The sequence below is a fragment of the Dermacentor albipictus genome, chromosome 9 (genome assembly GCF_038994185.2).
Source record: "Dermacentor albipictus isolate Rhodes 1998 colony chromosome 9, USDA_Dalb.pri_finalv2, whole genome shotgun sequence".
Lineage (NCBI taxonomy): Eukaryota > Metazoa > Arthropoda > Arachnida > Ixodida > Ixodidae > Dermacentor > Dermacentor albipictus.
In genome coordinates this window covers 53,920,270-53,947,958 of record NC_091829.1, presented here as the reverse complement: position 1 = coordinate 53,947,958, position 27,689 = coordinate 53,920,270, and the positions used below count along the sequence as shown (strand labels likewise).

The 27,689-nt window shown below is 46.6% G+C and overlaps 1 protein-coding gene across 3 annotated transcripts; it reads right to left on the bottom strand.

Annotated features, from left to right (window-relative positions):
- Window positions 1-1,320: 1,320 nt before the first annotated feature.
- LOC139049886 (E3 ubiquitin-protein ligase Siah1-like) lies at window positions 1,321-27,689 on the bottom strand. Of its 3 annotated transcripts, XM_070525748.1 has the most exons (6): window positions 27,148-27,430; window positions 26,865-26,996; window positions 20,504-20,908; window positions 17,471-17,603; window positions 12,054-12,160; window positions 1,321-4,097 (listed from the first exon to the last, which is right to left on the bottom strand). In XM_070525748.1, the coding sequence occupies exons 3-6, from the start codon at window positions 20,811-20,813 to the stop codon at window positions 3,727-3,729; spliced, it is 921 nt and encodes a 306-aa protein (XP_070381849.1). In that variant the 5' UTR covers window positions 20,814-20,908; window positions 26,865-26,996; window positions 27,148-27,430; the 3' UTR covers window positions 1,321-3,726. The 3 variants fall into 3 exon arrangements, with proteins under 3 accessions (XP_070381849.1, XP_070381847.1, XP_070381848.1); XM_070525746.1 differs by lacking the exons at window positions 26,865-26,996; window positions 27,148-27,430 and adding an exon at window positions 27,530-27,689; XM_070525747.1 differs by lacking the exon at window positions 26,865-26,996 and having other exon boundaries at window positions 27,148-27,429.

The window sequence follows — 27,689 nt, the reverse complement described above, 5'->3', positions numbered from 1 at the left end:
ATCGGAAGCGAGAGTACGCATTTGACGGTCAAATTAGTGATTAGGACCCACTATGCCTCAACTGGCATTTTGATGCCATCATGTTCATGTGGCATCGCGTGACTGGCATTAAACTGTAAGGCATTAATCAGTTAACATATCTTTCTGGCCCTGTGTGGCGTGAATGTTGTGCATTACTCCCATAATGGCTTAGCTGCTTTAGTATTGGTGCACAGACAGCACGAGCTGCTTCCGTGCCACGTGCATGCATTCGTCATCTCTCTTGGTAACGAAGCTGTGAAACAGGATTTCCAAGCATCACCACAAGACTTCTGTGGCCACTTGGTGTGTATGCGGACACGTTTACATCCAATCGCTGCCGGCTGAAGTGCATTTCAGTGACAAGTGACAGGCATTCTGTGAAGAACAAGGACCGATGACTTGAGACTTCTTAAACCAGCAGAGACTTGGCCAGCGATACTGTGCGTCAGGCTGATTAGAGCTACACGCAGTGGTGATAAAACTTGCGGGTCCAAGTCGTCCAGAATGATGAAATCTCAATTGTGGCATTTTCTTACTTCAGCTAGTGGCTCATGCGTACGTGCAGTGCTAGCATTGAAGAAGTAAATGAAGCCCTTGCATAAAGGTGCCCAACTGTTGTGTGCAGTGTTGGAAATAAAAAAAAAAAACAAAAAAACTTGTGGGGATGGCAAGCCGGAGGGCAGGTGGTGTCTACAATCTTCCATGAAAATCTGCAATTTTGCGCAGAGAACATTCTCGATTGCATTTTCCACTTTTTGTCATGCCTGCTGTTTGCGACTTGTTAGAACGCTGATGAATTTGAATGTTTGCAACCCGCAGTTGTTTGCAGTGTGAAAGAATAATGGACGAGTGCAACTCTCGTTGCAGTTAATAGGCGCTCATGCTGCTTTGTGTTCATGTTGCATGTTAAGTGTGCAAATTTGGTGCACAGCTTTGTCAAACTTGATCCACGTTGGCTTAATAGGACGCAGTAGGGCAGTTAGGAGAAAATGCAGCAAGCAAACTGTAGTTGTGTATAAGAAGAGTTTTGGCAGCACTGAATGTAAGCCATAGTGGCTTATGCATTAGAAAGTACTGCCGCTGTTAGCAGGCAAGAAAAAAAGTTTAGTGTGTGAAAAAAAAAAATGTTCTGTGCACGACTTTTTTTGCAGCGATGATGTGGTTGGTGTCAGTTGCATTTCATGCATGTTTGGGGTTTTGCAAGAATGGCGGGAAAAAAAAAAATTTGTTGAATCAACAGCCAGCATCGAAAGAGTAATATCGTCTCAAACCAATGTGTACCAGTCCTCTTCAAACCTGTCGTTGGTACTAAAAGATTTATTTCCATACTATGCAACATATGTACAGTCCTTTTCTCGTCCTTCAAAAAAGAATTGCGTCTCTGAATTCAGCATACAGGCCAGGCAATGTCGAGACATAAAACCAATCTAGCTGTTGGCATGAAAATAGCAGGGCCAAAACAACGCATTTCTTTCACCATATGTCCTACAGAAGGCAGATCGTAGGCAAGCCAATGAACGGGCTGCCAAGTCGTACAAATTCTCGCTGCGTTACTTAAGTCGGTTAATCGTGAAATGTCCGTAAATCTTGTATATTAAGTGAGGCTTTAGTCGGCCCTCTTCCTCGGGTTCTCTTTGGGCGACGTTTGATCAAGTTCCATCGCTTCTACAAATCCAGACGGACTTCTGTGCCTTTTGGATTCCTGCGTTTGATGCAGAGGATAGCGTTGGCCAACGCCTCCTTACCTGCGCTAACCTTGCCCACAATTTTTTAGCTACGTTGTCAGGGACGACGCCAGAAGCTGGCGACATTTGACGAACAGTAGAGATTTAAGGGCGGAACAATTATTCCGATTACGTCTGAGCACTGAAAGCCAAGAAAAGCCAATCAAAGTGTTAAACATAGGCAAAATTTGTCACTCGTTAGCCACAAGCAGCGCACCGGGGCATGCAAGTCTGAAAAATATATTCCGTGCATCACAGATGCGCAGGGGCCTCGAAAAGTTTAGGCGGCAGTGTGCAGAGGGTTTGTGAACAGAACGGAGCTTGCGGGGCTGCAAGCGATTGTCCGCCCACCCTGCAGGCAGGTGTTCGATGCCACAAGCCTCTGTGATGGCACTTGACCATTCAAGAGACAGGCAATGGCAGAAAACTGCTGCGCGGGAAAGTCGCGGAAAGACCTCGGGCTGCCCATCGGTCGCGGCACTCTCACAAATGTTCCAGGTACGGTCCACGAAATCAAGTTTTTTTTCCTTCTTTGGGTTCAGTATGACCTCAAGATGTACGAGTCGGTCGTTAAGTATTCGGTGCTGCGCCGGTTTTACATAATGCGGCTCTGCAACCTTTCGGAAGCTTTCAGTCGCAGATTTGTCTTTCCGTGTGAGGAGAACCTACAGCCGCAAGTGCAAGGCTAAAAACTTAATTCAGTGCCTTCAGTCACCTCGAAAGACTCTGCGCGCCACAAAAAAGTCTAGCGTTACCATCCCGACAAGTTCAACAGACCAATGAGAACAAAGTTCAATGTCTCCCCAATGGCGATTACAATGCAAGACCCCGCCTTCACACTGCAAACTGTTGCAGCGCACAGGCATTTTGTTCGGAGGCTTGAACGGCTTAGTCTGCCGTGCTAAGACGTTGATTCTGTGTCTCCACCTCCAATGACTCTCGACAAGGTGACCGAGTGAGCAACAGATGACTATGAGCCAGTGACTCTTTCGCATGCAGGAAGTCCGCTGTCTCCAAGAGCATTCCCCAAAGCCCTCGAGATCACTCGTGCTTCGAGAATGACATCCCAGCAGGTTTGAGAAACGCTTGAAAGTGTGCCGTCATGGATTCAATGCAGTATAAGGCAGCCGCTGCTTCATTTCAGAGATAAGCTGCTTGAGCCTGTGCCGAGGCAACCCATCTAGGAATGCAGTGCTGCAGCCTGGTCCGCCACAGGTGACAGTATGGAGTGTCTGCACTGCAAAAAGGCAGTGCAAAAAAATTAGACACACTCCATAATCGTGAGTCACAAACGCGGCTATCCAGGCGTATCACAGGCACACCACTGCTGCGAGTGTAGCTTCGTGCCTGTGGTTGCAACCACTATTGCCTACCTGTGCACTAGCGTAGGGAGGCATAAACATGACACAATAAGCTTGTCAATGGTGCACAGCTGATGTGATGGCATTGGGTAACGACCTATTGAACGAGCACCGTCCGCTGTGTCTTGCAGCAGTGCACTGGGAGCTTTGCTTGAAGCTGACGAAACAAGTCGAGCAAGGGGTATACCTCTGTAGTACGCTGATGCTTCGTCACCGAGGTTGACGGTAGAGCCGTCTCGGTCATACACACGAAATGGTGATCCATGCCCAAGAGAAAAACGTGGAAAATCCCACAGTACGTGCGTGCTATGACGATGCAGCCAAGAGACGTGGTCCCCACGCTGTTGTTCCGCAAACGCACTGGCAACCTCCACTGCACTGAACTTCACTGCAAGACCTCCGGTTAGTCCTTCTGTGTTGAGCTCACACAAGACTACGGCACATCCGCAGAAGCGTACTGCACGATTTGCGCAATGCGGCACACGAAATGGTAAGACAGTGATGTCGATGCGCACGTCACAAGGTTCCTTTGCAGGCCGCTAAGAATTCGGGAGGAGTGCCACATACTCTTCGCCACACGCGTCCGCATCGAAGCACACACGCGGTATGCGCAACGCCGCTCAGGACAGCGAGATGGTGACGTTGATGCCGAGGTTTCCGCTGTCGGCAAACAGCTGGGCAATGCTGGTGTCGAATACGAGGCAGTCGCTGCTCATGATGGCCGCCTGGACGCCCTCGTGGATGCTGCGCGGCGTGGCCTCCCAGGTGAGCCGGCGCTTATGGCCGTTGAGCTCGAGCCGGTAGATGAAGTTGTCGGCCTGCTTGCGTGAGCCAATCAGCTGCACCACAGCAAAGAACTGCTGGTGGCCGTCGTACTTCTCCTGCTTCTCCAGCACCAGCATGAAGTGGTGGCCAAAGCACGACTGCATCATCACCCAGTCGACCGCACCGGGCAGGTTGATGTCTGTCGCCAGGAACACAATGTCCTCGCCTGCGATGGGGAAGGATGTGTGGTGAATGAGGCCTGGTAACCCAAGAACTGTACCCATGAAAATGAACTACAGGCCACAAAATAGGCCGAGCCAAAGGTATAAGGGCTATGTTGCCTCCGACTGCCAGGCTGAATACAGGCTGTTTAAAGGTCAACTGCAATAAATATGTCACTTGGGTTAAAGTGGTAATAAGCAAGAAGTACATACTGCTGAAACAACCCTGACACACAAATATTTCTTCAAGTAAGAAAGCTTTTCGAGAAACCCATATTGGATTTCCTTTGTAGCTGTGCGTTACTGTCAGGTGGATGGCAATTTTCCGTTTCATGAATATACAGAGACGATGTCTTTAGATGTGGAAAGCTTTGGAGTCATAGGCATATCTAACACCATGAATGGCATGTAGGGTGACTGCATCGAAGAGTGTGCTACTGAATAGAGCTTGAGCAGTCACAACAGCGACAATGGTGACAACTAGACAAGCACGAGGCTTGTGGCATGCATGCATGAACAAATAAATGCATGTCATCTGGTAAAAAAGGTTTGCCCTGATTACACACAAATGGAAAAAGCTGGACCAAAACGTTTGCACTTACACGGACCATTCAGCTGTACATAAAAAGATTTCGAAGCATACCATATTTTCTGTTCCGCATTGTAATCCATCATTAATTATTGTAACAGCTTCAGAAGGTTCCACATGCATAGAGCTGGAGACCTGTCTGGTATGGGACAAGCCTTGTATTGTGCAGTGTGATGGAAAAGAGCTTTGTATTGATGCAGTAAACACAAATGAAATTCAAGACAAATTTTTCTGAAGCCCAGGCAACAAAAGGCAAGGCTTTCATCACTAACCACTGATGCTGTAACCACTACATCATGGTAAAGCTCTTCATGCTCTCATAAGAGAGGTATTCTGCAACAGGAAGATTGTCATCCGCTTCAACGAAGCTATGAAATGTGCCGCATTCTTTACATTCATTTTCAATGATTGGCAAATATTCTAGCTCCTTGTCTATATACTGCAAGTCTTCACCTGCAGTATCCTTATTAGTGCTTTTCTGCTGCAGATTAGAAACCGCTTTTCGGAAGCACCCTCTCACAGTGCTCTTATCAACGTTATTTCAGGACCCAGCCAGCATTTTAATTGCTGTCCTCACATTGATTTGTCGTTTCCTGCTTCTGCAACATACCTATTAAACAGCGGTTATTCAGTGAGCTGTCATCTGTACTTGGCTTTAACAGCTCTTATGACCTTTTGATTCTGAGCCTGTAGCAAAGAGGTAGGGCCTGGAGGAAAATAGGCAAGCTGAACAGTTTTTTAATGGTGGGATTTTCATGTGTGCTAAACAGCTGTCTAGAAACAGCAGAATTCTGCCGTTTTTTTTCTTGCCATCTTAACAAAACCAGTCAGCCATTTGTTGAAAATTTCAGCTGTCATCCACACAGCCACCCTCTTTCTTGGCTCACCCTTGCCGCTTTCACTTGCACGGTGTGCAATACAATTTGAAGAGTGTTCACAAGCAGCCGCATGCACTGAACCATTTGAACTATCAATGTCTGCGGAAGTTTCCATTCATTTCTGTTATAATTTCCTTATAATGAAATAGTGCATAAACGCAATTCGTTATACAGTCGAACCTTGATATAACAAAGTTGTACTTGCAGCAAAGAACTCTGTTGATTCAAGGTTTAGAAGTTTTCAAAATTAAAAAAAAAAACTTCACTAATTCCCGGAGCATTCCTAGCGGATAGTATCTTGTTAGTAAGCACTTATAAACAAATTGCAAGAAGGTCGGGCTATAATAGCATGGTTATGAGCACCAGCGCAGCTGGTGGAGATTGCACCGCAATGCATTGACGGGCCTCGTGGCATCCGAGATTTGCCTCTGTTGCATCGTGCGGTGCCATAGATCTTGTGACTCCATGGCCGACCACACTTAATGCCTGCCAATTAAAAACGGAAGTGTAAAATAATTTTGACTGGACCTTTGCACTTGCCGCGGAGGCAGTGTATGGGCAGTGTAGACAGGCGCACTCGCTATACTGAGCTTCAGAATACATGGTGTTCTATGTACAAGAAGTTATAAATATATTAAATACCTCGTCACATGGAAGTTCATTATGTTGAGGTTTTAACTGTAGTATCAAAAGCGCTTGAATTGAACTCATGCGATCTGACGAGACGAACCAAAACCACTAAATCGTGAATGTTTCAGGGGCAGCTATGAAAAATCGTATGTTTACTGCAAGCACCCAGCATGCAGACACTACAGAGAGAGCTATAGAACATCTACAAGAACAACATTTTATTGGTGCAGTCAAAGACAGGAAATTGCAGTTAGAGCTCAAATAACGAAGTTTAACCCTTTGAAGGTTTTTGCCGTTTATGTACGGTGGCGGTTTTCTGTCCCGCAAGGTCTTCGCCGTACGAGTACGGTTTTGAACCTCTGTTTGAAATTTCGCGCCATAATGACGATGCGTGCTCACTGGGAGGTGCTGCCACCTCTTAGAACTTAGAGAAGCGTTTGAAATTTGTGCTACCTACTTGGGGAGATAAACAGAACTGATTTCTAGCTTCAGCGCGTCGCGCAGACTGCGGCAACACCCCTTTTGCGGTTTCGGTTTCACCGTGTGACTGCAACGGAGGTCCGCGAAACGCGATCTTTCACTTGGTCGGCACTCTCTTGCAGGAGTTGTGGAAGTTGATTTCTATCTTGATTGGCGTTGCTCTTAGCTTGCTTATCATCGCCGCTCGCGAGGTATTTTTGGTCTTTGCGGCAACGCGCTTACGCGAGAGAGCGCCTCGGACCTCTGCCCAAGGCAGCCGCACGCAGAGATGTCATGTGCCTGCCAACACAACTCGTCGCTCCAAGAGAAGAACAGACACGTGTTTTTGGTGTGCAGACTGCGATAATTTTTTATTGCAGACTGTGATCAACTGCGATTTTTATCAATTTTTTTTATCGCAGACTGCGATAAGGCGCTGTGTGTAGACTCGTGTTTCAAGGAGTACCACACTCTGAAATACTACTGAACATATTGCAGTTCTGAGTGATGCCGACACCAAAATACTGTTTCCAATTTTCTTTTACTATTTATTACTGACTTTATACATTTTATATATTCAAGATCTGCAATAAAGTAATTTGACCACCTGGGAAAGTTTATTGCAAAATAATTCAACCCTCAAAGGGTTAATATAACTAAATTCTGTATGGAAACCATACTTCAAAATGAAGTATGGTTTCTTGCCTCTGGAACATCCTGTATTTTGAACATTACTTTAACAAAGTCCATTTAATACATGCTTTCACTATAACAATATTTATTGCCATCATGAAGAAATACCAAGGTAATACAATTAAACTTCAATATAATGAAATTCTCAATATAATGATTTACTTTTTCACAACTTTTTGTCTATAGAAAACAATGTATTTTGAATGGTACCACAGTGATCGTGTAACGCCATCTGGCATGACCTCATAGTTCAGTGCATCAATACGTCGAGGGATTTTACAATCAGTTCTACTGCACAAGTTACTGATAAGATATGTTCATGTGGCAGAACCCTTCGACACTAAATGTTTGCTTCCTTCAATGGCTTCGTGGCCAAATAATGTGAGTTGACTCCAAGGAAGGGGGGGGGGGCTGTAACCTCAATATAACGAAGTGTGTTTAAACAAAATTTTAACACAATGAAATTTCACTGCCATCGTGTAGGAATATCGAGACAGTAATTGTAAAGTTTTATGGATCCAGATGTAATTGTTGAATTACAAGTGGCTGCGTGCAAATGAAGGGACCAAGATTGAGTGATTGCCGCACAAGTATAAGTGCAATAAGATCCTATCGCGCCCCATCCGCGCATCCTTTTCTAGAGTGGCTGACCACATACGCGGCTTTGCGCCATGTTTTAGAGGCAACCTGCCCCACGTGCAAAAAGTGGGTATGCCGAGATGGCTTGGCATCACGTGCACTGTATTTCCGCACCTCTATAGACAAAAACGGCACCGAGAGCGGCGCTGCTGCGCCGGCGTTGAGAGCGCCGCATGCGGAGCAAAATTCTATTAGCGGTGGTACCCCTCTCCCATCTCTCGTTCGCGCCGCCTTGATTGCCTCCTGCACTGCGCGTGTTTGGGCACGTTTCGCGCCGCGCGCGGTGTGTGCGCGTGGACATTTCCTTCGGAGGGCGGTGTACAGTCTCTCTCACATTTAGGGGAAAACTCGAAGCGCAGCAGCTCGCGCAGATGCTCGAGGGGCGGGATCTTGAACGGCGTCGTCTGCTACGGCGGCGCACGCTGGCCGCATTGTCGAGAAACGTTCTACTGTCAAGTGCAGGGCGCTGATCACATCGTTACTGCGTGAAAGGAGCCGGTATTCTTTGCTAAGCGTTGCGCGACGCCCACTGATACGCCTCGAATGTAAGTTCATCGCTGCATGGCAGTCATAGACGACGTACAGATTCCATACATTCTTGACGGCCCGTTTCTGGAAGGCGACTATATATTCTAACGCGATAGGACGCCGATCCACACTGCTCGTGCTGTGCAAGAACTGCTAGAAGAGCGCGCAGTCACTCTCTTGGAGCGGCCGCCTCAATCCCCGGGCGCCAACATCATTTAAAATGTCTGGGGCTCGTTGAAAGTATCGCTGGCGCAACATCCCCTCTATCAGTCGCCCAAGGATAGGCTTCGATCCACCATCGTCAGTGACTGAGACGTGCAGCGAATGAACACATCCCTGATCAAGTCATTCTACACTTCACTGCCTTCCAGGATGAGCGCTGTCATCGCTGCCGCTGGGGACATGACGAGATACTAACTGAAGTTCCGAGCGTGACGTGTCCAATTCCCCACCGGCGGGCAGGGTCTGTCTGGTGTAGCGAATGATTATCGAGAAAAATCACTTCCAGCTCATTGTCTGAACCTAAAACGTTCATTTAATCGTGTCCGTTTGTTTCACCGTGTTCGACTCCCATTGTTGAGTGCTTTGTTTTCCTTTCGAGTCAAACAAAGACTGAGCACGTTGCGCGCACATCTTGGTGCGTTTTGTCGCTGCTCATTACGGTAGCACACACAGTGAAGAAATATACGTGCACACGCTCAGTACTCCGGCCCTTCGAAATTACAAATGAACCATGTTGTCAAAAGACGTTTGTGGAACTCCATTAGCGCCAGTGAAGGATCAGAGTGTGGAGACGCACAACGTTTAGTAAAGAACATCAGCTCAGTTCCCGCAGTACCGATGAAATCGGTGCACTGCCCCTGACAGTACCACGCTTCCCGAAAATGCGGCCAGCGCGCGCCGCCATAGCAGACGACGCAGATCACGACACCGCCCCTCAAGCGTGTGCGCCTGCTCGAGCTGCTGCCGCCGCACGACTCCATTGCTTGCCGCATCGCGATGCAATACGTTCCGAGTTTTCCCCTTAGTGTGAAACAAACTGCACACGCTATATTTGCCTTTAAGAAGATCGGTACGCTTGACGATTATTTTTATGGCTGCAATGCGGCGAAAGGGCAGCGTCTGCTTAACCATGTAAGGGACGCTGAGCAGGTAATGGGAAACGACATCGTATGTGCCGCCGGAAAAATCGTCAGCACATACGATGCGGCACATACATACGGCACCTACGAGCTAAAGTCATTTTTGCAGTTTCTCACATTATGTTTGCTACAAATCCGTGTTGTCTCTGATGGCGACAACGGACTTCTATCGACACTGTGCGGAAATAAACAAGATATATCGCTGCATAGCACAAGTACGACATGCGCACACAACTTTAACTAGTACGTCCCCTACAATATGGAATAGAGGCAGCAATGTAGACAGCTTGGTCATTTTTTAACAGTACTCAAGAGACGGAAGTTGAAAGTATTATTAATCATTCCTGCTTCAGCAATGCCGGCGCGACCAAGACGCGGGTGTGTATCGTCCAGTAACCCGATCGATCGGTGCAGTGGTGAAGCGGGAATGAACTCCGGTCATGTTCAATGCATCATGCACATATTCAATTTCTCGGCACGCGTGAACTTCGGCTACTGCTAGCGCATACAACAGACGTGGTTTCCATTCTCAGACAGCGCACACACAAACGAAACACGAGAAAGAAGACAGGACAAGCACTCGTTGAACTTAAAGTTTTTGTATGAATAAAAGGATTGTGTACCGAGTAATTATTAATTTCACGTGGGTTAGATATAGAAACCGTCATACACTCAGGAGTGATCAATAAACGATCTCGCTTCGTTTGCCAGATGTTTACTTCGCTCGGCGCACCGCAGTAATCCATGTCTGTCGTCTGCTTCTTTCGTACCATTTTCTTGTGAATCGGTATAATTTCACTGGTGGCATCAACCTTTTCATGTTTACATTGCTGTCGTGACAGTTAACAACACAATAATAATTTCCGGTTATTCGAAAGGCGCCGTCGCAAACAAGAGACGTTTCGCGCGCAGCGCGAACTGAACGCGGGCGCGACCGCGAAGGGAAGCGGCGACGGAAACCTACACCTTCTCGCGTGCAGCGCGCGCGAGAAAGCCTTCTCTCGTGCAGCGCGCGCTCAGCCTGGCCTCCTCTGGCTCAGCGCGAGCGAAGGGAACCGGCGGAAGCAAACCCCCGGAGGATTGGAAACCGTGCCGCCAGGGGAGAAACGAGCGCTGGCGTCTCGGGCGAAACTTGGCGTGCGCTCGTCTATACTGTTTCAGTAGTTCCGTTGCATAGCATTTGCAGAGCAAATGCTATGCAACCAGTGAGCGCAGATCGCAGGATGGTTTATTAAGCAATTTCGCTTCGTTCTTTAATAAAATATTTATTGAGGCGCTATGATACTGAAGATAGAGTTCTATACTTGTCTGACTCTCTTCCTGGGTAGTGCTTCGCCCTTCGCAAGAACGGCATCCGCAGACTTGCTTGTGTGGTATCGTTCATAGCTACTCTTTTATGCGCAAGGAAGGACCAAGTTGGCATTACAAGAGACTGAGCCACTATCCTGTGCGGCATGCTTGCTAGGTGCTCCTTGTGAAACCTCTGCTTCCGCAGTCTCTGCAACCCTCCTTCACCTCTCTTCATCTTGAAATATCCTGAAGACGCATGCCTTTTAGGTGCAGTTGGAGTTTTAGTTGATGCTACCACTACTTGCACTGCAGTGCTCACCGCTAGCAGAGGACAGGGAGCAGAGCGGCACCTTTAAGATGTGTTCACCCCCTCTGTTTGGTCAAAGAAGCCTGTAGCTTCAACAGTGCTGCACAGAACTACTGAAACAGAGTATATAGTACTGGTGGTTATGTAATCTCAAGTTTTGGAGATGAGTTGAAGCAAAAGCTGCAACAAGGTTTAAAGGCACACTAAATCGAAACAGTAGATCAGTTTAGACAGATAATTCTTTCGTTAATCTTACAGTACCAGGTTGATTATTGGAAGAGAAAATGAAGGTCACAGTACCATATCTGTTTTTAATTTCATGGTGAAACCCCAACACCTGTCTGTTGGTGTGATGTCAGAGATTTCAAAACTAATTATTCCATATTTGGGCCATTGCAGCTCAGTAAATGTTGCCAATTTCACCCTTAAGCTCTTTTGCAATACAGTGTGGTCCACGTGAACTAATAAAGACATTTACTAGGCTTGAGCAGATGCCGTCAACAGACATTTACTAGGCTCGAGCAGATGCCGTCAACAGACATTTACTAGGCTCGAGCAGATGCTGTCAACAGCAAGCTGGTGTGGGAACTTCCAAGGCAAAGTAACATTTTTTTGGGGGCGAAGGGGGGGTATTGCAGAACAACAATTTACTACCAGTAGTACAGTTCAGATTACAGTTTCCTTTAGCGTCCCATCGATGCATTGTTGGCAAAGACTCAACATTCATGTCATCCAAAAAAAATTAAATAAAACCATGATCGTATCATGGATATTTCCACTGCGTGTGCCTCTCGTTCTGGACTCACCTTGGAGTGTCGTAATGGACTTGTGCGAGTGGACGAGGTGCGCCATCACTTGGTCGAGAGAGCCCTGCCACTTGCACGACGCTCCGGGGCAAGGGCACAGGTACGGCCTGCATCACACCCCAACAAAGAGAGAAGGGCAGAGATTAGAGTAACCAGGCCAGATTTAATACTGTATCTAAGAAGCATAGCTGCTACCATAGAGTTTCTGACTACATTCTCTAGAGGGAAATCTGGCGCTGGTGCGCGGTGGTATGCATGGGGTTGCCGGTATATTTTGACTTCGGATTGGCATCGTTCTCGGAGAGACAGGACACCTTGAAGACGCGCTTGGCAAGCACCATTTCGCCTGTCACAATGAATCATTTTCTACTAAAACAGCACGTGAAAAGCTGTTTTAGCTCTGTTATTACGTAAAAACATGTTTTGTTTAACTATGAGAACTTGTTATTGCGTGTACGACTATATGTTACGTAAAAAGTATCAGCGGGCCACTAAAGTTGGAGGACAGACGACAAGGTTCGCGCTCGCTTTGAAACAGTTTGTCATCTGTTCTTGCTTTTCTTCGCTTGGTCATGCATTGTAGGTGAGTAAAGATGTAATATGCATGAATGGAAACATTTTATGAAGAATTTACTTTGAGAGCGTGTTATTTGTGTAGCCATATCCACGTTTTAGACGAAGCCTCTTACAACACCAGCCAACACGACCCTCGCAGACACATATACCGTCATTCCCCCTTAAGAAACTCTCATAGACGGTGGCGCCAGATTTCCCTCTAGGTGATATAGTGAGAAACTCTATGGCTGCTACCAATGTCTTTATTTCTGCCTGCAAGAAGTTGAAAAGGGCCGTGCAACAAAAAGCACGCAAGGGGAGAGTTGCTACTGGCGCCACTGCAAGCAGTGAAAAGATGTAAAAGCGCAGACACATGCACACAAGCACAAATTCAGGTGCTTTATGTGTAAAAACTGCAATCTGATTAGGAGGCACGCCATAGTAGGAGCCTTCAGATTAATTTCGACTGCCCGAGGTTCTTTAACACGCACCGAATGCATTGTACACGAGGGCTTTTGCGTTTTGCCCCCCGTCGAAATGCAGAAGCTGGCACTGTAATCGAGTCTGCAACCTCGTGCTTTCTGCACACAGTAAAGGCAGCTTTTGCCTTATGGTGTGGCTTCATGTTCGCAGTATCACCATTACCAAGAAAAGAGTTTGTGCAAGTAAGAAAATGGCGAGAACACCGAACAGTGTGCAAGCAGATAGTCATGGGGGAGGGGCACATTACATTAGTCGTCTGTACGTTAATCACCAGTAGCACATCGTATTTCCAGCGTCCCTATACATATGCCACAGAATGCTCGCAAACACACACATTAAAGAACAGCGTGCCTGCCAACCTGTTAATTTTAAATATGTAAAGGAAGAACCACAGTCACGACATGGTGAGGTGGGGGAGGTGTATAGCACAAATTAAAAAAAAAAAAACTTCTTTTGCACGTGTTATTTGCGAGTTACATACACACATTGTTAACAGCAACCTCTATCTGGAGCACACAAAAAGCAGCAAACACGGAACAGCAGAGACCGATAAGCCACACATTTAAATCGTACATAATTTCTCGAAGCCCTGGTGTCCCCACTTGAAGACTTCCAAAGGTAGGGTCAGAGACCAGCGAGAAACTTTTTCACGAAAAGAACTGCGTAAAACTTGATGCAACCTTCATAAGATAGTAGAACGAGGCCAAATACATAACCTTACCGGAAAATTCGGGCAAGTTGGCATGTAAGTAACAGGCACACTTCCCTGCCTGGGAGCTAATATGAAGCTAATATATGGAGCTAACAGAGCTAATATGGAGCACAGAACAAGCCGATGCAGGGCATTGCGCCTTTAACACTGCCTTTCAATGCTACCGCACATGGCGGTGAAACAAGCAAGCTGTGAAACAGATACAGTGAAATCTCGGTACAACGAACTTCATGGGACCGCGGGAAAATGTTCGTTATTCTGAAAGGTCGTTATAGTGAAAGCCCAAAAATTAGCCATAACAATAGCATTTCAGTAACGCAAGCGTCCTACCTTTGAAACGGTACCTCCTTGAACTTGTTTCTCACACAATGCACACGTGATCGTCAGACAAGGCACATTTATTTGAAATAGTCCGTGATCGTCTTCTGACGGGTGCAGCACAGACTCTGCAGCACGAACGATTCCAGACCGTCCGCATTCTTATGCACGCGCCTTCGGTCGCTGTGCCGCTTTTGGCTATAAATATGCGGAGTTTTCGCAAGCAGTCCAACGCATCTGTGGCCGACACGGACTCGTCGCGGTCTTCGGGTGCTGCCGTAACGTGCAGCAAGATTCTTGCTGGTGCTTAAAGATTTTCTCCTTATCTTTGAGAATCGTGGCGATCGTCGACCGCGCCACTCCACGTTCTTTAGCCACGACGGATTGTTTCTTCCCGTCTTCTATCTCGCGAAGAATCTCTACTCTCTCGCTCAAAGCAAACTGCTTTCGCTTCTTCGCCGTGGTTAGAGTTGTTGAGCTCATGGCAACGCGAATGCCGGCACGCACTTCTAACACAATAATATAACCAGAAGAAAAACAAGATGGACAGGCCTGATACGGGTGACAGCACGCGAACAACTGAGAAAACAAGCAATAAAAACGTGATGCGTCGTCACCTCCGCAACAGGAAAAAAAAAAAAAAGGCCACTTCAGCGTTAATTACTACTTTTTTTTTTCTTCTGCTGCACCGTCTCAGGTTTTACGAGCCCATGCTCCCCGCCTCTCCACTCACAAAACCTGATGTGTCGTTGCCTCCACAACGGAGAAGGAAAAAAAGAGTCTCCGCCCGCATCTTTCTCCTTCCGTGCCATCTCAGGTTTTTGCGGGAAGCAAGTTGCAAGGCGGCCCGCTCTTCGCGCTGCGTCGTCTGCTAGCTTAGAGCTACGACTGCCGTGACGGATACACCGAAATCTAAGAATCCTCGCATTTCGGGATATGAGTTCGTAGTACTGAGGTGTTGTTAAGATGACACGAAAATTATTCGGATCGTTATTCTGAAATGTTCGTTATTCTGAAGTTGGTAGTAGTGAAATATTTTTACATTGAAACTATAAGCAGTCGGCACGGGATTTCATAAAAGTTCGTTAATCTGAAATGTTCGTTAATGTGGTGTTCGTTGTAACGGGGTTTGACTGTAGTTGAATGTGCTTACCGCGATAGGTGATAACAGTTCTGTGTTACAACAGATGGAAATAAGCAATCCACATGTTGGCACAACAGAGACATTCTACAATGCATTGGCCATTTTAACGCGATAGCGTTAAGGAGCTCGTGTCGCAGAAAAGCCGGTGTCGGCGTCCGCGGCATTGGTCGTGAGCGATAAATCACGGCAGGCACTTTATAAATAAAAAGCAACTTCCAAGATAGGCTGGGTGGGAATCGAACCAGGGTCTCCGGAGTGTGAGACGGAGACGCTACCACTCAGCCACGAGTTCGATGCTTCCAAGCGGTACAAACGCGCCTCTAGTGAATGCGGTGTTGCCTTCGAAATGAGCCGTGGAAAGTTATACGGCGGTGTATATCGGTAATTATGAACATGTAACTTACAGAAGTCGCAATTACACGACTAGCGAAGTGCGCTTCCGCTGCGTTTCTTCTGCGCTTTCCGCACACGTACAGCCATCTTGCGGCAAACACAGAAGACCCCCTCCTCTCCATGTACGGTGCTGCTCCGACAGGAGGCGCGCCACGCGCGCATTGGGACCGGTGCCAGGCGCGTCGCACCCCGACTCCCTCTCCCCTGACGACGCTTCGCCGTGCTCCCACACGGCTTGCAGAATCAAGCGCCGTTCCTTTCTTTAGATTACTATCTATCTATCTCTCTGCCCGTGCCGATCACGACATTTGGCTGGCGTGCATCATTTCCCCCTCCGAGATACCGAGTTCTTTGGTTCGTTCCGCTTGCTCAGGCGCACGTTTCGTTGCTGCGCCGAACGCCGCGCTGCTCGACCGTATGGCTCGACGCTCACCGCGTCCGATGCGGGGCGCCTCGTAAGTGATGGCTGCCCTGTAGCCCATCGTCTTACACCCCTTGGCGGGTCGACGGGAACGCTGTCGCGTTCCACTCTTGAAGGCGAAGCTTAAGCGTCCTTCAATTTTTAAGTGCCCTGATATCTACCGTAATCATGCTAGCGCCGCTTGCTCTCGGTTATACACCAAACAGCTCGTCTAGCTGTGATATTACACTTTCAACTATTCCTCATGCTCTTTAATACTGATCTAACATTTTCTACTATTCTTGCTTTTAACGAAAGTCCACGACCTCGAAAATCCGGAGAAGATAGTCAAACATTGACATAGCTAAGCAAATATAAAATTCAGTGGGCCACGCTTTATTTCCATGGGATATTCTAGTGCTATAACAAAAGAAGAAATGTTCCATCAGTTATAGTAAAGCAAATTTTTGTTTTGAGTTGCCTCAAAATATACGTTCTGGTGACAAAAATGTCAAACACACTTGGCAACCAGTTCTTCAAGCTTGCATGATTATTTGGACTTCCCTGTGGTACCACGACGTGCCCGTAACACTAGAATAATAACTGAAATTTAATAACTCTAATAACTAAAAAAGCACTCTACTGAGGAGCTGCAGCAAGATCGCAAGCGCTGTTAGCTGTTGCCAGAGAGTAGGCCTACTGGCTCCATCGGCAGCTGTCATTGGAGCCGTAAGCAATTGAATTAACCATATGTTTTTATTGACAATGTTCCTGTAAAATAAGGAGTGTCATGCAAGAATGTTTTTGTATTTTCTGACGACCACGATTCTCATGTCGACGACATCATGTCGCGCACTTGCCACTAGCAGATGGATTCTGCAACTGCATGCTCTTCAACATCAGTGATTCTCGAGCGCACGAGATCATGTGTCTAGTCAGTTGCAACCGCAATTTCATTTCATTTATTTACCTTAAAGATCCCACTAGGGGGTATTACATAAGGGGTGGCACAAGAAGTGACATTAAAATTGACCATAATTAACAATGGAAGCATTAATTATACATCACAGCATTTAATGTTTCATTCCTTGATTATCAGGCACAGACCTACTCATTGAAACATAAGTAACAAACAAAAATTTGGCTGTCAGTGGTCCTTTAGGTGCTGCTTAGAGGCTGCTAAACAAAAATAATAGCCCAGAAACTTTGCAAAGAGTTTGTTGTAGTACTACATAGTACACATACATAACCAATTTAACCGAAGTGAAATTTCATTGCACTTAGCCTTCAATAACACTGCTTAAGTAGTAAGCTGGCAACAGTTTGTCCAAGGTTTTGGGGGCCTTGATGGTATTTCCGATAACTAAAAAAACATAGGCGATATTAATAAATGGGGAAGCTTGCGGCCCAACCTGAACTCGCAGGCCTCTTCGTGTTCGGGCTTGTCAGAGTGGGACAGCAGGGCCGGGCAACCCGTGAGCGAGTATTTGCACGGGAAGAACACCGTGTTGGCCACTTTTTCCATGGCCAGGTTGCGGATGTTGCCTGCACACAAGGCACAAACGTAACATTGTAAGTCAGCGTCAGTCAATGGGGGGCAAGGCTCACATAATTGTGCGTCAGCAGTACACGTCCGCATATGCGCGTGCGTGCATGCAAGAAAAAGACGAAATGCATTGTCTACTCCTACAATGTTGCGACCTACCGTAGATCTTGAAACACTCATCAAATGGAAATGTGCAAACTGCATTCACTACTGCGATGACACCACCAAAATGCTTGCAGACCTGCACTCTACATGCCACCGGTTATAAGCTTCACCATTGGGGGCCCTGTTCGCCAAAATTAACATTAGGGACAAATGCATGCCGTAGCATAGCTAATCAGCATCAATCAACAGCTGAGCTTTATATGCTTGTCTGTTTGCACAAAGCATTCACACACGTGCACACACACACACACACGAGAAAGCCAGAAAGCAGAGTCTAATTGTACCATCTTGCCACCTGCTTTAGATTTTGGAAAACTTTACTTTAGAAAACGAAAATAACTTAAAAAAAAAACACAAAAGGGAACGGCCATATCCTGGTGCCAAAATAACGCAGACCTATTTATCACCCACGTCCAGATGGGAAATCACAGATGCGAGTAGTGTCATACGCAACTTCTGCTATGTGAAGCAGCTTCATGGCTGCATGCTCTACATTTCAGTGAAGCCACGGAGCACTTCAGCAGGGAACTGGTGCAGCATTGCCTCACAGTGACAGCACCATGCATTGGCATAGCCAAAGATTCTTTTCAAGGAAGTGGGCGGGGCAGGCAGATGTTGCTTGTCATGCTATTCCAGGTACACCCCATACGAAAAAATTTCAAAAGGGCGAGGGGGGCGGCATACGCCCAATGTGCTTTCCCCTCTGCCCCTGGGACCTTGTTCTAGGTTCTCACCATTTCCTGACTCACACGAGCTCTATATGCTTCAGTGCTCCTAAGCGCACTGAGGTATATTGCAGTGCTTAAAGGCTTTCTCAAAAAAGAAATTGCACTTTCCTGACTGCTGACGTGTAAAACTATTCAAAGACAAATATCGATACTAAGCATATGCCCACGCACACACTGGTACCTAGGAAGAGAAGGGGTTGGTGCTATGAGCAGGTCTAGCCATGTTGAGGCATGCTGGACATTACAACGTTACAGCTGGGAAGTGTTGAAGCTGAACCAAAAACACACAGGTGTCCACACTTAACGCCGAGTTAGCATGAAAGTACTATATTTTCTGCGCATAACCCACACCCCCAATTACCACAGCTCAGAAAGAAAAAGAACAAAATCCACACATACAACGGGTGGAAATGATTACAAAAAGTAACGCTCAAATCTTTGTAAAAGCAGTCTTCCTTCAAGGAAGCGCAACTCGCCTATGTTGCAACTTTGGCCAGCAGCTGCTTCCCCATTTATTTGGCAACGTTGAGAATCTTCAACTGCTGCTGCGCGCTAAAGGACTGCCATCGCGCGCAGCTCATTGCGATTTGAATTTTGGCTCACCGGCACTAAGTGCACCATTTGACAACTACTAAACACAACATAGTGACTCAAAAAGACGAGGAGAATGGGTGACCATAAGAGGGGTGAAGGGAGTTCAACATACAGGGTTGGGATTCTCTAGGAGAAAACGAAACTGTACGGCAGATAAGGCAGACAACTTTGCCTTATTATGCAGCTTCACGGCAGCGCGGCGTGTGCTGCCATGAAACCACGTATACAGGCATCTTGCACCCCTCGACTTCACTGTTCAAATAAAAATATTTTTGCAATTGGTTATATGTGCAAAAATACAGTAAGCGAAAACTGAAACGACTATATAACAACCAAAACAGCACAGATAACACAAATTAGATCAAACGGCATAGGCAATAGAAAGGCACTTGGCAGGGTCTTGCCCACAAGTGAGCACGGGTAGGCTGTGATGGCGACACACGACATTGTTTGGGTACTTGCCTGGTTCATTCACAACAAGCAAAAATCTCATGGTGCCCCTGGAATGAGCCGATGAAATGTTGCACAGCTTTGTGGGCGAATGCATAACAGTACAGCTCCAACCAATTTCTGGCCCTCCGTCGTCCCCTGCTGCAAATGACAGCGATTCTACTTTGGCATTTGCTTGCACAGGAACTCCCTTCAGCAACAGCATTTTTTTTAGTGTGTTCCTTTTTCAAGGCCCTAGTTGTGTATCTGGCAGGAATGCACTTTCTCCCTAAAGAATTCACTCTTTTAAGGTGAAATATCTGCCGTTCATCATGCCATGCGAGTGAATAGGGAAACAAAAGTTCTTCAGAAGCAACAGGGGAGTGCTCTAATGGATGATGGCAGTTGCCGGCTGATGCACATTCTGCTACAGTGTCTAAAGTTACGGACTTGGATTGCTGGAAATGCAGACCCAGCAGGAAAATCACAGTGACAGTGATGAGACAAATTAGAAAGCTAGTGTATAGTAAGGCCCAAAAGTAACCACTCAGTCTGATCAGTGACACTAGGTGACAAGGTCAAGTCAGTGACAACTGAAAGAATAAGGTGGCCCAGAAAAACAATGTGACATAGGCAGCAGATAAGTAGACAGAAAACACTGCCCAGCACCTGATCAGCGGGCATTCTTGCCCGGACCGATGAGTATCTTTACTCACAAGTCTTTGTACTAACAAGCATCAATACCAACAAGCGTCAGTACAAAGAAGTGCCAGCATCTACAAGAGCTCGTTGTTTTCTGCAATACCTCTGTTCTTTTATTATGTATAACGAACCAACTTGCTGAGCTCTTAATCAACTTTTAACCGGGTAGAGCGACAGCAAATCAGCATCACAATCACTGTTACGGCAGCTAAAGCAGGACCTGAACTCTTCTTTCGAGTCTCAGAGATGCAACAACTTCATAGTCAGCCAGCAGGACTCACCGATGGGCCCTCGGCAGGTGGGGCAACAGGTGAGCTTCTGTCGGCACGGGGAGCACACGAGGTGCCCGTTCTGGCACTGAAGGATGGGCGGTAGCACGTAGTCGAAGCAGACGGGGCACTCAAACAGACTGGCCAGCGCCGATGCCGAACTGGACGTGGACGCCGGTGGTGCACTGCCGCCGGGAAAGGGTCCTGCCGCACCACGAGCCCCAACGGCAGCGTCCGAGCCCGCAGCCCCTCGGGCAGGGTAACCGCCACCCGCCTCGGACTTGCCACCGCCCCCCTTGTTGCCGGCCGCTTGCCGACTCATGCTCCTAAGCACTGCTGCCACTGGTCACCGCACAGTGCCGCTCCTCAGCACGAGCTTTCGCCGCTAGTGTGTCCGCTGCCGCGGGCGGACAACCCCTGTTGAAGAGAAACGGTGTATTGCTCACCGCTTGCGCTGCTGCTAATTTTCAAAGTGACGTGCCGTGCTGTGCACAGATTGTAACCAACTGTAATCGCATTTCCACAGCATATCATATTGGTGTTGCATGTGAGTACCTAGTGTAAGATGCACATCTTGTTTATGGCAAAAAAATTTTTATAAATACCCACGTGTATGCTTACATGCCAACAAAACCAAAATGGTCTCTTCTTGCATTGTTAGCACTGGAACTAAAACTCACAAGCATGAATTGGAAGAAAGCCAGCAGTTAACACAGTTAACAGATGCTTGTGTTCTCGGTACTTTGTCTTCTCTTTTTGTGAGTAACAATTTTTGTTTTACTTGTGCTCTGTTGTGTGTCTGTGTGGTGTTTGTGTAACTATACCCTGTGTGGTGCTACAGTATAAAATGCAATTGCAAGTGATGTGTACTGCTGAGCTATATGCGAGTGTATTTAATCGTAATATGGTTGATAACTTGTTCAAGCAGTTCCCGTCTCCTCACTCCTATAAAGCCAATGGCTTAGATCAGAACAACAAATTTTTGCATGCAATTAGAGTTAAAAAGTCTAACTGCACTGGCCACTCAATCCCCAGATTTCACAAATAGGCAGAACAAACTGCTAACTGTATGCACTTAATTAACAAATTAAATTTTGTCACCACGTAATTGAATGCTAATGAAAATTTGCAACTGCTTCTAAGCACGAGGTGACACATTCGATTCTAAATTGCAGTGGTCCACATTCCGATGGGACAATGCAAGAATAAATGCTCAAGTTGACAAAAAATATATATATAATAATGGGCTCTCTTCTGTCATGGCCCTGGTTTTGCTTTGGAGAACAATGTTCAAATTTTCAAGCATTAATGTGAACCCAACAGGAGTAGTAGTCCCAACTAAGTAACCATCATGAATTTACAGCTAAATAAGCAATCTTCATTGCATTCTGTAGGATAGGTAGTGAAAGTACTACATCCAACTTTTGTAGTGATGTTTTACCCAATCCATCCGGTGAGCTATTGCCGTCAACTTGCACACCATTGTGCTGGCATTACCACTAGGCTCAGCCATTCAGCACAATAGATAACAAATAGATATGAAGGAAAAGTGGCAGTGACACACCTACTCTTATTTCAAATGAAGATATTTCTACGGGATCTCCTTTCCATCTACGCTATCTGAAATTATGCTTTTTTTTACGAGGCCGAAGTTTCATTGCAGCTGCAGATAAAGCTTTATTGCAGGCCTAGAGCCAATATTTCGACGAGGAACTTGTCCTCAATAAAGACAAGTTTTACCCTCGTATTCAGAAATGCAACTTAAGTTGAAGCCCATGCTTGACTTGATCTAAGCGATACCTATTGTGAATGCGCCGAAGGAAATGCAGCGAGCGTCTTTGGGCACGTTAAGGCCAGGCGTTATCTAAATCCAGTCAAGCATGAGCTTCGACTTAAGTTGCATTTCTGAATACGGGGGTTACAGTGTCGGCAAGGAAAGTCGATTTGCCAAAGTGTTGGCTCCAGGCTGAGGCTTCCCTAGTCCACGAACTCTTGGTCGCTTCAAGTCTCCACTTTCCGGTGACCCTTCTGTCTTGAAAGGTTAAGCATCCAGTTGCAAGATAGCGAGCCTAGGCATTATCAGCATTACAGCAACTAGGCTATAGATATGATGGCCACTTTGGATTAAAAATAAAATGGACATGGATTATATTCTAGCCAAGATAAAAAAAAAAAAGGAAAAGGGGTTACGCAGGTCATGCAATGCACAGAACAAATATTAAAGAAATCAACAACTGATATTTGCAGTACCTTTTTTTTTGTGTGTGCAACAGGATACTTACTGGTCAGGGTGCTTAATACCACAGTCTAATCTAGCATTCGCTTTAATGCATTCCTAAGCATGAAACTGCGAGAGGTGAGTGCGACGGCGGCTGAGCGCCGGCATTGGTGGCAAGCACAGGACAAGAGAGGCCTTATCCAAGAAATTAGTCTTGTTTCTCAAATCTTTTGTTTCTCAAGCCGATGCAGTTCATTCTTCCTGTACTGTTGAATTACTTATGCAATAATGGCTATGTGCTTTCATGATTTCCTGTCCAATTACTTTGGTCGTGTACAAGTCAAGCCAAGTTCTTTTTAGCCAAGCGGCGTTTTTGAAAGTGAAACAACTTTCCACTTTCGTTTTTTAATCTTTTCCCGGTTACTAAGCTTGCTCTTACAGTAAAGAGTGAGTTTTTGGTATTGTCAAAGGGTAATTTACCAATATGGTTGAAATATTTTGCTCATTAGTGCCTCTATGAAACAGCCTGGTGTTGATGACATCAGCCACATAATTTGTACGCTTAATTAAAATGCACCAGAGATGCCTCAAGTACCCACGAGAAATGTGACTGCGTACAAGTCAGCATGACCGCTTTGGGCAGATGCTATCAGGAAAACTCTATCCTTTGAGTCAAGGCACCCTGTTTGTGTTGACTTCATATGTTACATTTAAGTGCCAAAACTATGATATGATACTAAGGCACGCTGTAGTTGGGGACCATGAATTTTCATGCACCTAAATCAAAGTAGACTAACGTTTTTTTAATTTTTAGGTGCCATCAAAATGTGGCCGCTGGGACAGGGATCGAACCACTGACCTCGAGCGCAACAGCCCAACACTATAGACACTGTGCTACCACGGTGGGCATGTTGAATTCCGAGAATACAACAACATCAATACAGCATGTATGAAAATGTGAGCACCCTATTTTTACAGCGAAGCTGTATATGACAGCCGATACGTCCGTCCGTCCGTAAGTCGGTCGATCGCCTGTATGCCAAAATCTCCTCCGGTGCAGCCCCATGCACATGTGCAGAAAAAAATAGAGAAAGAGGCGTGCGATTAGCCAACACCACCAAGATAGCACAAGGCCTGTTTACTCCGATCCATGACGTCACATTACCTCGCCCAAAATTTTCATTGACAAGGATGGCGTGATGAAAGCGGTAGTTGCTAGTGCCTGCTCGGGAGCATTCCCATTAGATTCTATGGCAGTCGGGCCAGGTAACACGACGTCATGGATAGGAGTGAAAAGGCCTTGGTGGTGGTGGATTAGCTGCGCCAGCAGTGACACCGTCGCTCTCTGTTGCATCCGAGCACACATGCAGCAGTTTCTCTCCGACTTCAAAATGGGAAGGCCACGTGTCACATGTACTCGTGAGGAGCAGGCAGCCTTCTATCAGCAACACCGAGAGCAGAACGGCGAATGAGCTCATTTTCGCCACGTTGATGCTGCAGCCCAAGCACAAGAACAGGCTCGTGCAGCTGAGCACAAGCAGCAACCGCATACCGAGGATTCAGCAGCCTACCAAGCCCTCATTTAGTGAACCGTCGAGATGAGCCCAGTGATAAATATCAGACACGCACGTTTCAGCTTTGGTGGTTAAACATCTGTATAGAATGCTTGGGCGTTGATTTTAATTGTAAACTTATGGCATTCGAGTTAAAACAGTGAAAAAGTATTTTTTAAAGCAAAACAAAAAGAACAGAATTTATAGCTGTGTCGATAGTTATGCAAATAGTTATGGTGTACTCACAGTAACAGGAGGAGCAATGTTAGAGGCAGCAGCTCTATATCACGTGATAATGCTACAGGGTTACTATGCGTTTTAAATTTCTGCATGAAAACATGCAAACAAGATGGAAGTTCACAGGAAGATGGAGGCTTGAAGTGGTTGAACAGCGGTTTTGTCTGGAAGGAATGTGTGTGTGGTGGAATTGCTGTGAATTTGTTTAATATATTTGCCTAAACTTCACTCTTCTGGCTGCGAATAACCTTCCGGATTCTTGTTCTAACCTAATACTGTCACCTCAAGTTTGCTGCATGGCAGTGATTACCCTCACCATCCGATTTCCACAATCACGTTCCACAATCACAGTAGCGCTTATCCTTGTCTGTCTTCCTTGTGTCCGTAGTTTTATTTGCGCTAAGCTACTACTTCAAATATGGACGACCAACTAGCCCAACAGTCAACTCTTCTACATTGTTTTCAGAACATTACGTATGAATGGGACTAAAATCATCGATCTGTTTTAGGTAGTGATGCTCTTCATATATATATATACATATATATGGAGAGCATCACTACCTAAAACAGATCTGGCTGCAGTGACATGCTGCGACATACTATTGTTTTCGTCGGAGCCGGAGTGGTGCACTGCGGTCTTTGATCAAAGATGTGTCACTCCGCTCGTTTAGTGGTAAATAGATACAGATCTGCGATGCCTTCAATGTAAGAACTTGGCCATATATTGCAGTATAAAAGTACCAGACTTAGTGTTACACTGAATTGCATGATGCATACATTAATCTTTCATATGTGGTGTGCTGTTTTCTGGCTGCCGAACACAGGCAGAGAGTAAAGTCTCTTAGAGAGCCTTCGCAGTGTTGCCTGTGTATGTATGAAATCAAAGGTGGTTTCCAATGTAAACACATAACTGCTCTAGCGGAATGTGCGACTAACAATGAACACACAGGAACCACAAAGCACTATAGAAGAAGCTATAGTTTGCTTTCACAATGCCAAATCATAGATACATTGGTGCATATCATTCCCAATGCCAGTCTAATGACTTAAAGCACCAGATTTCCCTCTCACAATTTCAGTAGGGTACTCTATGGCTACCGGGACCTGTGGGCTGCATGCAAGACCATGTTACATAATTGTCATGGACAGTCAACACCACAACAAAGAAGAGAGGCTACCCTAACACCCTAATTGCACAGTGGAAAACAATAGGCAGCATCAAAACAATGGTGAAATGAACAACAGCATGAAAATAATAGATGCACAATAGGTAATGCAGTTTCGGGCACGAAAAGAGATGGCTACGTGCAACTTCCAGCACATATTAATGAATTCTATGCCGCCTTTTCAAACCTTCCTTTCACATCGTAAAAACTATGACCAACACTAGAGAGACCTGTTTAATGCAAGTGGGAATTGTCGATCATGAGCTTGAGTTATGCTGCATTACTGGCCAATGCCCAACTACTCGCACTTTTTGTGTATTTCCAGCAGTCTTGATATACATATCACTAAAATCTTATATTCTGACGGGAAACCGAGAGGTAAGAAATCGAGAGTGCATGAGGCAGGACATTTGCGGCATGAGATGAGCTATTTTAATACCGAGCATATATATATATAGCCTTGGGCGCCATACCCACAAAGAAAGCGAACGTGTGAAACATTTTGCTTTTGCACGCGAATCGGCTGCAGTGCGTGGCCCCTGCGCGTGGACGCGCATTTATTTCGAAACAAGACTTGCCTATATTGCGAAAGCCTCACGCGATTGCTTATTCGAGAGCCGCAACTTACCCTACGGGGTATCTGCAGCGCTCCTCTCCGAATGGGCTCTTTTTTTTAGGCGCGCTGTTGTTTGTATGCGGTATCGATTATCAATCGGCCCCGTACGTATGGCGCAACCGAATTCCCGTACTAGAAGGGAAGCCGCTATCACACGAGTGACCTCAACTGAACCGAACACACGTCATCTCGCATTCTCGCGTGCGTGACAGGCACAGTGTCTGCTTCGTACACACACGACTTCGGGCGGCCACACACGATAGGGGCGCGCAACACAGGCAGCTGCGCATCCCGGCGCTAATTCTCTAGGCAATAGGAGACGCGACAAAAAAAGAAAATACAAAAAAAGGAGCCACGGTCACCGACGGAACGGCAAAAGTCGTCAAGCGTGGGACGTCGCGCGAACCAGTTGAAGAACGCGACAATCGCCCCTTTCGAAATGGGCAAACCTCTCGCCCGTCGTGTTGGGAACCGTTTCAGCGCCGTCGCGTTATCGACGCGCGACGAGACGATCGTAGCCTAGCGCAAGGCGACAGAGCAAATCGACAAAACAAGAGAAAGAAAAGGTTCTGCCTTTACTGACCCCTCCACCTCGCAGCCAGAAATCGTCTGCCAAGCTGTTCCAATCTGTCTTCCAAGGGTTAGCACACATCCACGGACGGCTTGTCGCTAGACGGATCGACCACGATAACCGACGCGGCGTTACTTCCGCGGACTGCGGAAATAGGAGACCGAGTGAAAATTACTCAAATAGTATCGCCCTCGTCCAAGCGCACAACCTAGTTGCCCGTCGTCGCCGACGGGATGTGTAGCAGTGCGTATTATACGACCTCGGCCGCGGCGGAGGGTCTCCCCACATAACTCACGCGGCCAGAGTCGTGCCGTCTTCTCATCGAGTCGCCCAGCCTCGCTTTCCCCGCTGCGTCGGCGCCAAAGAAGGTTTCACGACGTCGTCGGGTCTCGGTCCAGGCCCATATCTTTTCACCGAGACCCAGGAGAGCCCGCGGCAGCAATGGCGAGAAGCGAACAGCGCCAGGCGCCAGTGGCAAAACAAAAACCAAAACAAAAGTAACGCGTCGAAACAGGAAATGTTGGAAATGGTGATTCGGGAGGAAACGGCCGAAACGGCTGCCGCTCGTCGAGCGATGCGGCGTGGTTCGCTTTCCCTTTGCTGCCTCTTAACTGCGCTGCACTTTTGCGATGCTGATACGTCAATTAAAGGAAAAGGCCAATGCGAGATTTAATTACCGTTCTCATCGGGTGGAGCACGTCGGTGCTACTGCTTCTTCTGAGGAGCCGTGTCGCAGTCTCTGGGTCATCAGCTGTTTTCGCGGTCGGCTGGTCGCGGCAGTGGCAGCGTGTACGACTGGAAACAGTCGCTAGTAGCTCCGATATTTTACGATATCGC

Bases quoted from the DNA above. Each gene is read 5' to 3' on its own strand.
- LOC139049886 (XM_070525746.1), bottom strand. From the start codon at position 20,813: ATGAGTCGGCAAGCGGCCGGCAACAAGGGGGGCGGTGGCAAGTCCGAG. The intron at 17,604-20,503 runs GTGAGTCCTGCT...CCTTGTGTGCAG, and splicing joins CACCTGCCGAGGGCCCATCG to GCAACATCCGCAACCTGGCC. The intron at 4,098-12,053 runs GTGAGTCCAGAA...TCCCCATCGCAG, and splicing joins GTCCATTACGACACTCCAAG to GCGAGGACATTGTGTTCCTG.